This window comes from Rhincodon typus, chromosome 6 (assembly GCF_021869965.1).
Source record: "Rhincodon typus isolate 14 chromosome 6, sRhiTyp1.1, whole genome shotgun sequence".
Lineage (NCBI taxonomy): Eukaryota > Metazoa > Chordata > Chondrichthyes > Orectolobiformes > Rhincodontidae > Rhincodon > Rhincodon typus.
In genome coordinates, this window is record NC_063337.1 from 80,231,996 (window position 1) to 80,249,288 (window position 17,293).

At 40.7% G+C, this 17,293-nt stretch overlaps 1 protein-coding gene across 3 annotated transcripts in view; it reads left to right on the forward strand.

Annotated features, from left to right (window-relative positions):
- The window catches only part of rbm26 (RNA binding motif protein 26), a 79,102-nt gene that overhangs the window by 32,452 nt on the left and 29,357 nt on the right, over positions 1 to 17,293 (forward strand). For all 3 annotated transcript variants that reach the window (XM_048597944.1, XM_048597945.1, XM_020535792.2), the window contains exons 11-14: positions 1,965 to 2,124; positions 4,984 to 5,148; positions 14,625 to 14,765; positions 17,092 to 17,166. In XM_048597944.1, the coding sequence (XP_048453901.1) occupies positions 1,965 to 2,124; positions 4,984 to 5,148; positions 14,625 to 14,765; positions 17,092 to 17,166 (541 nt within the window). The remainder of the gene's footprint in view (positions 1 to 1,964; positions 2,125 to 4,983; positions 5,149 to 14,624; positions 14,766 to 17,091; positions 17,167 to 17,293) is intronic.

Below are 17,293 nucleotides of genomic sequence, written 5' to 3' on the forward strand. Positions count from 1 at the left end.
AGCCATTAACCTGTTCATAAATTTCAATTGTTTGACATAGTTTATTGTTAATTCTAATGTTTTGTTTTTTGAATAAACTTGGGCCTCACTATATTTTTCCATCAAGTACTTTAAGTTCAGTCATAGGTTTGAAATATATTTTCATTTAAAAAAAAAAAGAAAATTCAGTCACCTTTTCCTGATGGTCTAACCATTTCACGCAACAGCTGAGCCACATGGATCTACAACATCACATTTTGCCTGTGGTCTCTGATGAATTAGTTGATCTAATTCAATTACATTGTATGCTATATTTGTGCTATAGTTCTTCAAACATCCTGATATGTGGTGGGGGAGTATCAGCCAAAGTGATAGATATTGCCCACTGACCAATCCCTCCTGGAAATGAACAGATGGGGATTGAGCACCACAGCTTGTTTTCAAAGTCTAAAAGCAGTAACCTGAAGTAACTAGAGAATTTGCAGGCTAAAGTAAAACAGGAATGTTCCTTCCTTCTTTTCCACCATTTTTTTTAATATCGTTGAAAGAGTAATTTGCCCTATATTGAATGAAGATATGTGAAAGGAAGGGTGTAGTGAACTTACGTCCCTAGATTCCGTAAGGCACCAAAAGTTGTCTAAGTCTTAAATATAGTCAATGGTGGAACATCCTGCAATGCTCTGGGATAGAACATTCCAACGATTCATGACCCTTTTGAGCAAAAGGGTCACGTCCTGTCATATTGTTAGTAAAGTGTTGAGATATGGAGATAAATTAAGTTGGGTCATTGGTACCCACCGATTTTAAAATCTTCCTGTTTGCAGAAGAAAAGGGATTATGAGAGCGTGGTGTTTTCAGTTTTGAGGTTCTGCCAATATCTGTTTGGGACCTTGTGCAATTAGTCTTCATTTCTCCACCATGTTGACTTCAGTTTTAGACTAACAGGAAATCTCAGGAGCATAAATGCTGAATGTGCCAATGTGTTATTTGTTACATATTTAGGAGCGTTTCAGTAAAATTGCCTTAACGTGGGGCGGCATGGTGGCTCAGTGGTTAGCACTGCTGCCTTACAGTGCCAGGGACCCGGGTTCGATTCCAGCCTCGGGTGACTGTCTGCGTGGAGTTTGCACATTCTCCCCATGTCTGCATGGGTTTCGTCCGGGTTCTCTGGTTTCCTCCCACATACCAAATGTGCAGGTTAGGTGGATTGGCCATGCTAAATTGCCTGTAGTGTTCAGGGATGTGTAGATTAGGTGTGTTACAAGGGGACGGGTCTGGGTGAGATGCTGTGAGGTTTGGTGTGGACTTGTTGGGCCGAAGGGCCTGATTCCACACTGTAGGGACTCTATGACCTCTAACGTGCAATCACTCATTTATCATCAGGTTAATATGCCATGTTTCAAATAACGTGGCCCTTAGAAACACCAGACCGTGAATTTACATTGGGAGTAGTAATTGTCTCAAATCATTCGTGACGGAATATTGTGGTTGGTTTTATTTCTTGTTTCCATTTCTTTCCAAGGTAGAGAAATCTTGTGATGTGATTCTTGCTTTTGAAACGTTCATGACAATCTGTAAAGTACATCTACAAGTTAGAATTTTCAATCCATTTTGAGCCAAGACTGGTTCTCAAATTGAATGCTTTATTGAAGTGGATTCCTTAGTGTGTGTCAACAATGGAATCCATTTCTTGTAGCAATTTTTCAAAAACAGTTGTTTAAAATTTAATTCAGGCCACTGCTGCTATGTAAAATGAATGCTGTACAGATTGAGCTGTTTTGGTGAATCAGTTTTGAAATGGTAGTCCTGGTAACTCACTACTTGAAATGGGTTAGGAGATCTAAGCAAGCAAAATACCTAATTGCCAAAGACATTTGAGCCTTACGAAATATTAAAACACATCTTGATTGGGTCAAAATGTGCATTTTGCAGTTAATTTTTAATAACCATTTAGGTTAACATGATCTGTCTGTTTGTATCAACAGGTCAAATTTCAACAAGACCAACAGCCAAGGATTTCAAAAGAAACCACAATACGGGGTTGAAAACACCAAGCTTGAACTTCGGAGGGTTCCACAGGAATTAAATAACATCAGCAAACTTAATGAACACTTCAGCAAATTTGGAACAATTGTAAATCTGCAGGTGGGAATGCAAAAAAGTCTAAAGGGCTTCACTGCCTAGTCTAGTTTTGTTTTCTCCTTGTGTCTCTGTACACTTTGTATCACAGCCTTACAGCCTTCTTAGGATCAGGAATTCTAAATCCAGTGAATCATCAGTTGCTGATTTGCTTAGATTTCCTAACTCACCAAGTTCCTGCAGTGAACTTTGAGACCTTATTGACCTGTATGGGTTATTAATTTTCTCAGGGTTTGACGAAGTTCTTGAAATGATGCCAGTTTTAGGAAGTCATTCTGTGTTTTGCGCCTGTAGATGGTGCTGTGAGCATGTTTATTTATATGGCAACTGTGATTGCGTTCAATTGAGTATTGCATCGCATCATAAGGCCAATTCCAAACTGAGCATTTAATCGTTGTGTATCTCTTTCTTTATATAATTGTATTTGCAATTGCTGCTGCCTTTGAATCTGAAAATCTGTGCTTATCTATGAGAGACATTGGTACCCACACTTAAAATGAAATATTAACCATAACCTTTCTCCATTTTCTCTAACCAATTTTGAAACTTGGTTAGGCAATCTGTCCCACATTTCTAAGTCCACTGTTTTCCGGTGGCAGTCTCTCATAGTATTTTGCCAGGAGACATCCCTAAAATCTGTTTACAATATATCCACTGCAATGTTTCCATCATTCCTCAAAGAAACCTGCAATTTATTCTAACGCCGTTGCCAAATCTGAAATGCTGGCTATTTATTTTCTTTTAGTTTCCACACATAGGAATTTTGTGTTCAAGATCCTTAAATTCTTCCCTGCCATAAACAAGTAAGATAATTGGGCTGAAATTACATGGATTAGCTCTGTTCATAAAAGGGAGTAGTACATTAGTTCTACTAATTTTGTTGGAGTCACGTTGCTGCTGGCCATGAATTGTGCAATGCTATTGAAGAGTGATTGTATCCTAATCTATGAAAAAAAATGTTAACTGAGATTTTCTGGAAGCATTGTCGATTTTATGCTTTTTGGTATCAGTTCCTAATTTATTTTATGAATTGAGTGTTAAGTGATTTTGAACCATGTGACTTAAATGCACTTTGCATCGAGCAAGTCAAACGGGTTTGTATAATGAAGGTGTTTGAGACTATTTTGAGATAGGAATCCAAAGACTTTGCATGGCATTTCAAGTTTTATGAGTCTAATGTCTTGGTATAGCTATTCATTTACTCTTTGCCCATTTAGAATGAAGTTGACTTTTTTTGATTCACGCATGATTTATTATGATAAAGTTAGCAATTTTTAAAAAAGCTGTCTGTCACAAAATAAGTTTCAAAAACATCTTTATCGCTAACAAAAGTTGCATGCTGCTTATTGCAGCAAATTACACCGACCAGAATGCAGACGCTCAAGTGTTTTCTGGCATCATTAAGGTAAAAGCAGTCCCAAAGATGATTATTCAAAGTGGAAAATAGTCTGTTTGGGTTGTCAGATTGTGGTTTTGTTTGCATAGTTATTTTAATTCCATGTCTCAGAATACACGAAGAACCTTGAAGTTACTTTATGGTAAATGTGTTTTTTCCCTTTCTTGAATGTAGAAAATGAGGTGTGTCTGCTAAAGCTGTTTGTGATGAGAAGGCATTTTACACTGCCATATTTCTCATTGACGGAACTACTGTTGGTTAAGAATATAATATGTTGCATCATTATTTACATGGAAGTAACTTTTGAAGTTGCTTCTCTCCTCTCAAAACAAACAGTTGATTCAAAATAAGCTGTTTAGACCAAAACAGAGGCTGAGTGAAAAACTAGGCAATTTTTCAACAATCTTTTAAAGCAGTCCAAAGTATTATGCACAGTATTTCTCACGTATGTAACATTTGTGCATGCATGTGTATGTTAAATGAACTGTTCAGCTGAATGAGTAGTTTAATGCTACCAGCAGGTGCCTCTGTAACATTGTATTGTCCTTGTCACTAAAAATATTCTCCACCATGTGGCAACTTATAATATAGCATGCAGTATTCAGCAGATGTGGTTATAGATTGTTCTTGATAGCTAATGAGAGCTTAATATGTTTGAGGTTCATTTATTTGCTACTTGAATCATTAAAAATGATTTTTTTCTGTTAAACTGGTGAAAACCATTTATTGAAGTGCCAGAAGGAGGAACATCACAATAACCATTTCAACAGGAGTTGAGCACTCGTTTTTAGAGTCATTTTAGTGATAGTCAGTGACCTTTGTATCCAGGTTACGACAGTTGGAACAGTGCAATTATATCCAGCTTAAAAAGAGAACATTTGCACTATTGCATCACACAAAATAATGAAGATTGTTGGCTTGTAGGGATATTATAGTAGAATCTCATAAACATCAAGAAGATGAATTACCAGTCAATCAGGTTTTGGTGGCATTGATTGTAAGACAGTTAGCCAAGACTAGCCAGCTCCCTGTGACCTTTAATATACCTGTTTGAATTAGCAAAGATGGCTGTGGCTTACAATTTCAGTTCCATTTTTCAAGCCTTCAAATATTTTATTTTGTTACCCTCCAATCTCTTTTGGGCTCATTTTGAAGTTGGAAGGCATAGCAGTGTGGACAGTCCATGCCTACTAATTGTGACAAAATCATGAATCAATGTAAACAGGAGCGGTGGAAAAGGAGAAGGGACTTGTCCCTTAAGAGGGCAGCATCCACATCTAGCATTCTTACCAGAAATGGGAAAGAAATCACTGTTGACTGATGCACCCTAGGTAGTCAAGTTAAGTACTTGAATGCTGAGATTATCCAAGGTTTTGCTGATTTTGAATGCTGGAAAAACTGACTTCTGATCACTGTAGTGTGATTTGTAAGGAAGCAAATTAATTGTAAATATATTGATTTTTGTGAAGGTTGCGTATCAAGGTGATCTAGAGGGTGCCCTTATTCAGTTTGCTGTTCACGAAGAAGCAAAGAGGGCAATCTCAAGTACAGAAGCAGTTCTTAATAATCGATTCATCAAAGTATACTGGCATCGAGAATGCAATTCTCAGCAAAAGACAGCTGCAAATCAAAAGGTACAAATTATGTTTTTCTCCTATTTAGTTTCGTTGTCGCAAGCAAAGCAATACAGTTTTTAAGATTTAATATTAGAATATTAATGATAATCTAATTTCAGACTTGAAATTTTTGCAATATGTTCAGTTACTCACTTCCAGTACAACCCTATTCATGGTTCTGACCTGCCTCATTGGTTTTCATTGATAAACATTTGACCTAAAATAAGAGACACTGTTATACTGTTATTTGTTTAGAGTTTTGACAGCCTTCAATCCCGCATATTGATGGTCTGTGCTTTGGTCCTTTGCTGAACATCAGGAGCCCGACTCTGGCATGGCAGCCTCTCCCAAACTGGCTGGAGATGAATGCAGTAGCTGAGGAGGTGTGCACTTGATCAACCAGCCAACTTTTCTGATTCTCCTTTCTCCTTCCGATGTCCTTTTTAAAAGCTCTGCTTCCAGTAATTCTGGTCTTCAGTGACAGCCTGCCATTTATCTATATCAGTTTGCATCATCTTCCATATTTTGCTTGACGATCTCCTCACGGCAGAGTTATGGACATCCAGCAAGCCATGACCCTGTAACCTGCGATAACACTGTCTTTCGCTCTCTTAATAACAATAAAATGAAAGCATTTTGGATTGATTAATCAAATAACATAAGAACTAGGAGCAGGAGTAGGCAATTCTCTTTAAATGTCTGCCATTGTTCATCAACAATCCTACCTTTTAGTCTTCCTGCCCAATTCACTTCGTGCTAAATCTGTTCTCATACCAATGTCATTAGCCTGCTTCCCAGTTGATTCCCCATATTGCTGCAAAAGAATCTCTAGTGCACTCATGAACTCTCCCTCAAGATCACTCTTGCCAGTTTGATTAATCCAGTTGACATGCAAATTAAAGTCTTTGTATCTTTGTTACAAGCTCCCAGTATGTTCTGGTTTATGCTGTATCTACTGTGGAACTACTGTTGAGGATCTATAGATTAGATTTCCTTGCTATTTTGTATTAATATGCAGATTTATTTTACCTCTTGATCTTCAGTGCCAAAGTCATTTCTCAGTACAGGACTAATCTCAACCTTTACTAACAAGGCTGCACCACCACCTTTTTCCTTTCTGTTTATCCTTCCAAAACATTGACTAGTACCCTTGGAAATTCAATTCTCAATAACCATATCTCAGTAACTGGCAACAAATCATATCCATTTGTCTGTATTTATGCTGTTAACTCATTAACTCCATTGCTACGCGCATTCAGATGCAAACTCTTGAAGTTTATCCTGTTATCAATATTCTATACTCATGTTTGATTCTTTAGTGCAGTATGGCGTTCACGTGCTCTGTCTCTTCCTTTCATTATCTGGAAACAATTAGCCTCATCACGAACCTGCACTCCTACATTCTCCTTACAGTAGGCATTGCAACTGAGCCCCTCCACCCATTAGTTAGTTTAAAGCCCCATCTATAGTCTTATTTAAACGATTTGCCAGGAATCTAGTCTAAGCATGATACAAGTGAAGCCCAACCCAGTGGAATAGCTCCCTCTTCTCCAGTACTGGTGCCACTGTTCCTTGGATCTGAACCCGTTTCTTCTGCACCAACCTTTGAGCCACGTGGTTACCTTGTTAATCTTAGTGATCCTGTGCCTATTAGCTTGTGGCTCAATAGTAATCCTTTGTTTACCTTTATGTGTCTGCTTTCTAATTTAATACCTAGCTGCTTGTATTTCCCCCAACACAATCTCTTTCCTCATTCTCCCTATATAGTTGTTACTGACATGGACCAAGACAACCGAATCTTTCCCCTCCCACTCTGAATTGTTCTGCAGTACAAATGAGAGATCTTTAACCCTAGCACCAGTAGGTAACAATCTTTGGGACACTTGATGCTGGCTACAGTGACCAGTGTCTATTCCTGTAGCTATACTAGCCCTGATTATGACTGCATTTCATCTTTTGGCCACCCATTCTCCCCCATTTGAATGGTTTCCACCACCATGGTACTGGTCAGTTTGCTCATTCTATCCAAGAGCAATAACCTCGAGCGTGTTGGACAAGGACAGTGTCTGGGGGTACTGCAGTGCTACTTCCTGGATCTGTTCACCTGCCTCACTCAGAGCCACTTCCTCATGTACCTGCCCAATGACCAATTTCCAGGTGGTTAATCAAAGGAGAATGATTGACTACATCCTGAAACTTAGTGTCCAGGTAACTCTTCACTTCCCAGATGTGTTGCAGTTTCTGAAGCCCAGACTGCAGTTCATCGACTCTGAGCCGAAGTTCCTCGAGCAACCAACATTTCCTACAGATGTGATCAGCATGAATCTTGGTGGGCATCTTCCAGTTCCTAACACGTTGCCTGGCTTTACATGTCTGTTTTGTTTTATTTAATTAAATTTTCAATTTACTACTGATCTTCAGTTTTCAATCTATAAATATTTCTCTTATTTAGCCTTTAATTTGCAAGCAGGTCAGAAAAGAGAAACTCACTTACCAGTTGCTTACCTGTGATATCGCATTGGCATGACGTCCAGATCTGAGGCATTGGTCTGGTCTGGTCCAGTCCGCACTGATCTGCAGATGTAGTTTGGAAAGCAACACATCCTACCCTCCTTCCCTCAACTCCTACCTTCACAAAACTCCCACATTCCACTTTCTGCAGCTTGCAGTCGTCTTTTTGCTGCTTACGCTGTTAACTTAAATGATTCTATGGAAAACAATTTGTACCCTTTGGGTAGATGAGACAGTGTTGGGAATATTTGGCTTTGTAAATTATTCTTTAAATCCAGGCAACTTGGCCCCATTGTGTTTTTAATAGTCTGTTGCTTTGTCCTGTATGTAATTTGGACAGTGCTGATCTTATTCATTTGTTGCCAAATTTGGTCAGTAATTTTGAAAATACAACACCAAATTGAGTCAGAGACATGCAGCAGGGAAACAGACCCTTCAAGTTAATATTTGTAGCTTAAGCAGTATGAAAATGAATGGAAACATGCACTTAAAGTTTATATGCAGCCTCTGAGGAATTATAATTTGCAGTGTGAAGAGATCATGTTAACAAGGCTACTAGGAATTTTAGCTCAAGAAAATAGTAGTTGTTTCAGTCTTCTTCCGCAAAATAGCAACATTGTTCATATACTGTAGACCGAATATGTGTTTCGCTCATTGATACCTTTCTCAAGGAAAATACTCAATCTGTTTGCTAATGATCAACATTGTGATTTTGTGATCAAAACAAAGATATGGGTGTTAAAAAATCTAAAATGTTGCAGTTTTGATATTTCAGTACGTGCATCAAGTACTGTTGAGGTCAGGTGCTGTACATTCAGCTGCAGAGTGAAACTCCCTGTTTTATCCTTTAGCAAGTTTTCAAGTAGCATCTTCTGGGCACTGCTGATATTGCCATTTGGAGGTAGCTTTAAATGCTGGACCAGCATCCACAAGGAGCCAAATTATGATTGTCTAACGTAGCAAGAGCCTTACAATTAGCATCTGACCTCCAGTACCTTATTCATTTTATTTTCAAAAATACCCTTTTTGCACTGTTTTATTTTCCATCTCTGACTAATTTCTTAAATCCCTCAGTATCCACATCCCCCTTCACACCTCAACCCTGCTTTCTGTATATATCCATAGAGAAAGCTATTCTTCAATTCATTGACTGTGTACACCAAATCCCAGTTAACTAACCTTTGGCCCCCAATCAATGTATTATTTTTGCAGCTCCTGATTTACTGAACCATGTCGTCAACCTTGACCTCTGATGCCTGGGTCCTCAAATACAATAGCACTCTCACCTTGACCATTCCCTTGGCAAAGGCCCTATCCCTATTCACTTAAGTCCAAGGGAAGTAGATTTGAAAGGATATGGCACACAAGCATCACTATTTAATCTGACTGGACCACTTAAAATGCTATTGTGTCCTATTCTAGTTTACTAAAACTGCTCGTTATTCTAAGATCTTCCTGAATTGCAGTGATAGCACCCAGGTTTTCTTAATTGCAGATCATGTTCTTAAACCACCTTGCCCATCCCCTTCATCATTGCTTCTGACGAGTAAAAGGGATTTAAGTACCTTTCACGAAGATTGAGAAAATCCAATCGGCTGTCCCTTCCCAAAGCCTGCCTTGCCAAACTTTGTTTAATGAATCTCCCTGCCGTGTCCTTGAACCATTTCTCAAATTTATTCTCCAACTCTTTCATGACCTCTTTGAGCTCATCTTGTCCATGAGTTCTCTCATTCAGTCTCTGAAAACCCCTGATGACCTAGATTTCCCTTCTGACCCCCAAGTTAGCTGATATTGTTAATACTTTGCTCTTCAGTGCTATTCCTCTCTCCTTTAAATCTGCCATCGTTGCCCCTCCCCAAAAATCAGTCCTTAACCCTTCCATTCTTGCAAATTTACCGTCTCATCACCAGCCTCCCTTTCAAATCCTTCTGTGCATTGTCACTTCCCAAATTCACCTTCACAATCTTTGGAGGGATTCGAACATGTACTCCTATCGGGTTTCTGCACAGTCACAGTCCTGAAACAGTTTTCATCAAATTTGCAGATGGTATCCTGTACGATTGTCACAAAAGTTAAATTTTCCCTGTATATCTTTCTCCATTCCTCTGCAGCCATTGACCAAACCATCCCACTGCAACACTTCTCCACTATTGTCTATTTGGCTGGAACTGTTGTCATTGTTCCATTCTTACCTATCTAATCATAGCCAGAGAACCGCTAGTACTGGCTATTCTTTCTGCTGCTGCACTGTTTCCTGTGGTATCCCCAAGGACTGATCCTTATTTTACAAATTACCCCTTGGTGACTTGATTCAAAGACGAAATTAGTTTTCATGTCCACTGATGACACACAGCTCTACCTCTCCTCCAACACTTAATTCCTCCACTATTGCTAAATTATTAGACTACTTGTACAATATGCAGTACTTGATGAGCAGAATTTTTTTCCAATTAAATATTGGCAAGAATGAAGTTACTATTTTTGGTTCCAGCTCCAAATTCCTTTCTCTAACTCCTAACATAGTCTGTTGTCCTTCTTCCTGGCAACAATCAATCTGTTCACAACCATGATATCATCTTGATCCTAACGTGAGCTTCCAATTTGCCTTGCATATGTCTAAAACTACCTATTTCCACCTCTAATATTGTTCTACTTCACTCTACTTCATCTCATGCTGCTGAATGCTTCACCTTTTGTTACCTCCTAGCTTGGAATATTCCAGCACATTCTACCCTTGCCGAGCGATCATGGTTTCCAAGTATGAGACCGGGACCTTGTAATTTGTAACTTCTTTGGTTTGGCCTATAATAGTTGCTTCAGAAATTGTAAATGTAAGGTTTTTGTATCAGTCTGTAAGAGGAAGTTGTCTACATGTTACGTTAAGCACTCCAGTTGGGAAAATGTTTGCAATCCTTTAACTAGTCTCTGATGAAAGGTAGAGAGGCAGTTGTGAAAACCCTGGGGTAAACAACTTCATGTGTTTGCTGGCCCTGGAATATAAAAGCAAATTTGTACTGGCATTGCCTGTGAAGTAAGGTTGCTAATGTCCAGCACTCTGAAATATTTTGTTCATGGAGCTCTTCACATATGGTCTTGGGCTGGTTGCTACTGTAGGTACTGCAATTGGGGTAGATTTACTGAGGTTGATCTACACTATTCGACTTCATGCCACATACTTACTGTGGAGAGGCCTGGCACCGTCATACTCTGGTATCTGTATCCAAATGAGGATACAAGGGACTGGAGTGTGTCATCTCCCTCACTAAATTTACTGTAGTGGATCTTGTCAATCCCTCTAGTGGCAAAGTTCAGGGTCTCTGTTCTCACTCCATTCACAGTGCTTGCTGATGGGGTGCCTTCCAGAGTGCCTACAATTATAACATTTCCCCTGTGGCAGCTGCTGCCTCGGTCCTCTCTGCTGCAGGTCCCTACCACTCGCTGTGGGAGAGGCGTATAGGAGTAGATAACACGTGTAGTAGCTTCCCCTATTTCTGCACCTCCCTTCTTCGGTCACACAGGACCTTGTTGTTGGTGTCTGTCGGGTTGAGACAGACAGGGTTCAGCACCATATTTTCTGCATGCATCTGATTAATCTTGCCTCCCTTGCTGTGTTTAGGGTGCTCTAAGTTGTGGACATCTTTCTCCCAGGCCTGTGTCATCCTTCTAAGTACCCAAACCTTAGTGCAGACGTTATTGGCTGAGTCAAAATTCTCACGCACTTTCTTTGCTACCTCAGTGGTGTGTGAACAAGGATTCAGATCCAGTTCACTACCCAGAGACGCTAATGTTATAAAGTGAAAGGATAGGGTACATGTACATTGGCTAAACTTGACCAGTTTGCAGTAACCCTTTTTGACTCTAGTGCATTATGTGGTCAGATCGGCCAAGATAGAAGAAGGCTCAGGGAAGTTCCAACACAACTTTATTGAACACTTAAGGAAAAAGAATATTTATCAGACTCTGCTGGTCTTTAATTAATCTCTATTCAACTCTATCAATCGCATGACAGGACTCTTCAGTAAACAGTCTTAAATTTGTGCTAGCTATCTATTTCTGACACGTTCTTCTGATGATTCACTACACCTTATCCACAAGTTCCGACCAATGTATTTGAATTGTTTGTCTGAAAAAACTGATAATGTCAATTCAGCCAGGCTGGGACAGGCTGCTTCTCGGTATTTGAGAGTTGGCTGATGTTTCAGGATCTACAGGCATTGATTTGGGGCTTCCCCTTTAGTCTGGAGCTGGTTCTGCTTTTCAGGTCGTCTCACCAAGGTGATCTGTCTGGAGATGCAGTTGAGACAAGTGCAAAAAGCAGAGAGCGCTTGGGTTCCGGGTCGTTCCCTTTATTCCTCTCTTTGTGCCCTTCTACTGGGCTGGGTACCACTCAGCCTGTGTAACATTCTTCTGACAAAGCAGGTTGTTATGACCAGACTAAACCCCCTCAAAATATACTCAGAAGGTAGACTTGACCCTAACTTTTTCTTATTTTAAAGTGAAGTGTAAAGTGTTGCATTCCAGGTGCAATTTGAATGGTCAATCTAGCGGATTTGAAGCAAATCACACCTTATTCGTATATTATATTTGAAATACAACAAAAGATAAAAAGAAATTGAAATAATGTAACTCAACTGGAAAACTGGTTCATCCCGCAGCGCCAGTTCTGCTTACCAAAAGTGGCCCACTAGGCACTCACATTCCACGCCCGGCTCCAAGCCATCGATATCCATTTCAAGCCTACCGACTCCCACAGCTTCCTAGAATACACCTCCTCCCACCCACCTTCCTGCAAAAATGCCATACCCTATTCCCAATTGCTTCGCCTCCGCCGCGTCTGCTCCCAGGATGAGGCATTCCACTCCTGGACATCCCAGATGTCCTCGTTTTTCAAGGACCGCAACATCCCCACCCCCCCAACAGTGGTCGAAAACGTCCTCAACCGCGTCTCCCGCAGCTCATCCTTCACACGCCTCCCCGCAATAACAACCAAAACAGGATCTCCCGCGTCCTCGCATACCACCCCACCAACCTCCGAATCCAACGCATCATCCTCCGGCACTTCGCCATTTGCAATCTGACCCCACTACCAAAGACATTTTTCCCTCCCCACCCTTATCTGCTTTCCAAAGGGACCCCTCTCTCCATGACTTCCTCGTCCGCTCCACACTTCCCAGCAGCCCCACCACTTTTCCCTGCAACCGCAGGAAGCGCTACACCTGCCCCTACACCTCCCCTGTCGCCCCCATCCCAGGCCCCAAGAAAACCTTGCACATCAAACAGATGTTCACCTGCACATCTGCTAATGTGGTATACTGTATCCGCTGTTCCCGTTGTGGCCTCCTCCACGTCGGGGAAACCAAGCGGAGGCTTGGGGACCGCTTTGCGGAACACTTACGCTTGGTTTGCAACAAACAACTGCACCTCCCAGTTGCGAACAATTTCAACTCCTTCTCCCACTCCTCAGACGACATGTCCATCCTGGGCCTCCTGCAGTGCTACAACGATGCCACCCGAAGGTTGCAGGAACAGCACCTCATATTTCGCTTGGAACCCTGCAGCCCAATGGTATCAATGTGGACTTAACAAGCTTCAACATCTCCCCTCCTCCGACCGCATCCCAAAACCAGCGCAGCTTGTCCCCACCTCCCTAACCTGTCCTTCCTCCCACCTATCCCCTCCTCTCACCTCAAGCCCCACCCCCATCTCCTACCTACCAGCCTCATCCCGCCCCCTTGACCTGTCCGTCCTCCCTGGACTGACCTATCCCCTCCCTAACTCCCCACCTACACTCACCTTTACTGGCTCCACCCCCGGCTCTTTGACCTGTCTGTCTCCTCTCCACCTGTCTTCTCCTTTATCCATCTTCTTTCTTCTATCCGCCTTCCCCTCCCCCATTTCTGAAGAAGGGTCTAAACTGGAAACGTCAGCTTTCCTGCTCCTCTGATGCTGCTTGGCCTGCTGTGTTCATCCAGCTCTACACCTTGTTATCAATAGATTATTTAACTGCTAAACAGTAACTGTTCCAATATAGTGGCAGCCCAAAAACACACACTTGACAAAGGCAAATTCAGAAAAACAGATTGTCTCACATGCAACTCCAGCAGAAGGAAGACAGCCCCCAGCTTTTAGCTGTAACTGAGAGAACGGAAAAACAGCTTCCACGTCTTCAAGACCCCAACAGCAACTGCTGAAAGCTAAAACTAAAAATCCTCATTCTGTGGGAGCTTGACCACACCCATTCAGACCGCTTCTATTGTTCCAATTTTAGAAAAGAACCCCAAGGCGCCTCAAGCTGTTTATGAATTTTCAGTAGACAGCTCGGGATCTCTACCTTAAAACCTCTCTTCAAAACAAAGGACAAAATGCACCTCTTAAAACCCATAGCACCGTCACAAGGTTCACTGGAGGTATAAACAATGGTTCATTTTGAAACAATATGGCCACTAGCACTTGACCAGGCAGTTCCAGGCCTGTTTGTTTTCGATGGGACGTTGATTGTTCAAGGTCTGGCTACACAAAGACTGTCTGTTCCAGCTCTGTAGTTTGCAAACTGAAGAGTCCAGCTGGGTTTAAATTTGGTTTCCACGTTTTGAGTTTTGAATTCAGTGCTTATGTGGAAAGTATTAATATCTCTATGGTTCTGGAGGTCACATGACCACAATGATAACAGCATTCTTTGCATCGGGGAAAAAGTGCCAAAGAAAAGGGAAAAATTGATTTTTTTTTTAACCAATTTACTGCAATCCAACTATGCAATTGTACTTGTTGGCTGTAACCTGGTAATCTGGCACAAGGTTAATTAACAGAGTTGTTAACTTTCAATTATTCAATGTCGGCAGATATTTCTACATTAAAACAATTAGTCTGTTACATTATGATTATGGTATAGTAATATTTAAATTTGATGTGTGACTTGGAATTGGTGTATAGAAGGATCTTTATTTTCTAGGCATTTTTTCATTTCACCTTTTTTATTTCTTAAGGTGGCTTGTGGACTACAGCAACCAGTCACGCCATCGTCTTTCACAGCTGTCAAACAATCTGTGAAGGATAGACTAGGGCCCCTACCACAAGGAAATGTCGAACCCACGCAAACTCAGGTCATTCCTGTAGCCAACATTCAGGTATGTACATAAAAATCCATCACCAAGTCTTTGTTAATTCATAATGCAAGTATTGTTTCTGATGGAGTTGACTAGTTCAGGTACATGGTTTTCATTCGGTCCCCAAAGAGCATATTAGTATAACCCATATATCTCTCTGTGGAACAGTAGTTATCTAAATATTTTTATTTAAATATTTGGTGGCCACTTCACTTATTATAATTATCACAAAATAAGGCATGCCTTTGTTTATCTTTTCTCATGAGGATTTGCGCTCAGGTACTCTCTCCATTGCAAATACTTTTGCCAACGAGTTATTTACTCAAAAGCTGCTGCATAACTTAGACTTGTTTCTTTCCTGGAACCACAAATTTCTTCATACTTTGAAGTTACAAGTTCCTTTTTTTTTGTTGCTAGAAGTCTAGTTTAATCTGACATGATGGCAACATTTTGACATTGTGCCAGGCTTGACTATTCCAATTGAATACTGGTTGTTTCCCAATTTCTACCTTACCCCAAGCTTGCTGATCAGCATTGGCTCCTGGCCAAGCAACAATTCTTTAAGATTTTCAAACCTATCAAATCCTCTATTTGTATGAATCCTCTCTATCTCTGTGCTCTTCCAATTTCTCAACCCTCTAATACATCTGCACTGACATGATTCTGACCTTCTAAACATTACCAGTTTCAATTGCTCCACTGTTGATGACGTCTCCTCCAGCTGCCTAGGAAGGACTGAACTTCATGAATTTCTTCCAGAATTTCACTTCCCTGCCTCTCTACTTTGCTTCTTTTAAAACAGTCTTTAAAGCTTACCTTTGACTTTTGATAATCTGATCTTGTATTTCCTGAAGCATGACATAAATAGAAGTTGCCATACTAATAATCTTTATTTGAACAGTAATTTTCGTTGAAGTGATTTCACTAAGAAATGAATGATGGTATTTAAGCACTCTGAGGACTGGTGATCTGTGGTGAAGTTAAAGGATGTGTATTGGTTAAGGTGCAGCAGTAATTGGTGATATTACCATTACTATTCAGTATTACCATTACTATTCAGTATTACCAAATGCAGTTACTGCAGGTGCTGTAATTCTGAAATGAAAACATGCTATCAACACTCGAAAGATTGGGCAACATCTGTGGAAAGAAACAGAGTCACCACATGAGGTCAATTACATTTCATTTCTGATGCCAGTTTTCCTCTGACCCTTTGTCTGCCAAGCTCTTCTTTTCCTGGGATACATTTCTGTGAACCTAACTGGACTAGCCCTATCAATACTGTGGTTGGAATTTCTGCAGTCTAACTTGCCTCCTGATTTCCCAGAGCCTGTCCACACTCTGCAGGCGCAAGTCAGGAATGATATTGAGTATTCCCTGCTTGCAAGGATGGGCGTAGCTCCAACAACATTTGAGAAACTGACACCATCCAGGATAAAATAGCCTGCTTAATTTTTGCATCCCATCCATCACCTTCAACTTTCATATCTGTCACTGGGTATTGATCGTGAAGGAAATGTGTGCCATCTCCAAGATAGACTGCAACAAGTCAACACAACCTCTTTAATGTCACCCTGCAAATCTGAACCTCTACCACCCAGAAGTACAAGGGAAGAAAGTGATTGGGAACACCACCTGCAAGTTCCCCGAGAAGGCACAAACACTTGGAAATACAGGTAGTTCTGCTATAACGCATGTTTCGTTAATGCAAATTGGCTGTAACGCGGTTGAGGAATAGTGGACATTGTTTGGATAACGCGAACTTTCTGATGTACAGGTATAGCCATTTTCCTATAACACGATTTTCCTTGGCCATTTTCTATAACGCAAGGTCACACAAGCATGCAACTGTCACGTTATAGGAGAACTACCTGTAATCGCTATTCTTTCACTTTTGCTGGGTCAAAATCCTGGATTTCTCCTCAGCTGTACTGTGTGCTTGTTCTCACACCACTTGGACTACAGTAGTTCAAGAGGGTGTGTCACTAGCACTTTCTTCTGACGTTCAGATAGGGATGGGGGTTGGCTTAGCCAATAATACCACATTCTGTGAAGAAATAAATATTTAAAAAGAGAAAAAGTGAGCATCCTCCAGTACTTTACCCAAATATCTATAATGCATTTCTGTTTGGAGAAGACAGAGGACCGAAATCATGGTTGAATCCAGTCCCCTTTAAACACACATGGTACATCTTGTGAATCAATTTGATGAGTCATCAGGAGAATCTATGAATTAGTAGATTTCCAAAGGAGTGCATATGCCAAGCAGACTTAATGAGTGTTGAACATTTATTGAAAAAAGAGAGTATTCTGTCTTTGGTAATGTTTAATTTTCTCTTCCCTTCAGAATTCAAGTAAACTGTCGGTTAGAGATCGACTTGGCTTTGTGACTAAGCGCCCAGAACCTGCTCCAACTGAAAAGGTAGAATTTAGTTTATACTGCTGGTGGAGCCATTGGCATTCACAAAATAACACTGTTTTCATTTTTATTTTGAACATTATGCCAATGCAAATCTGATGCATGATTACTACCCACAGTTATTTCTTGT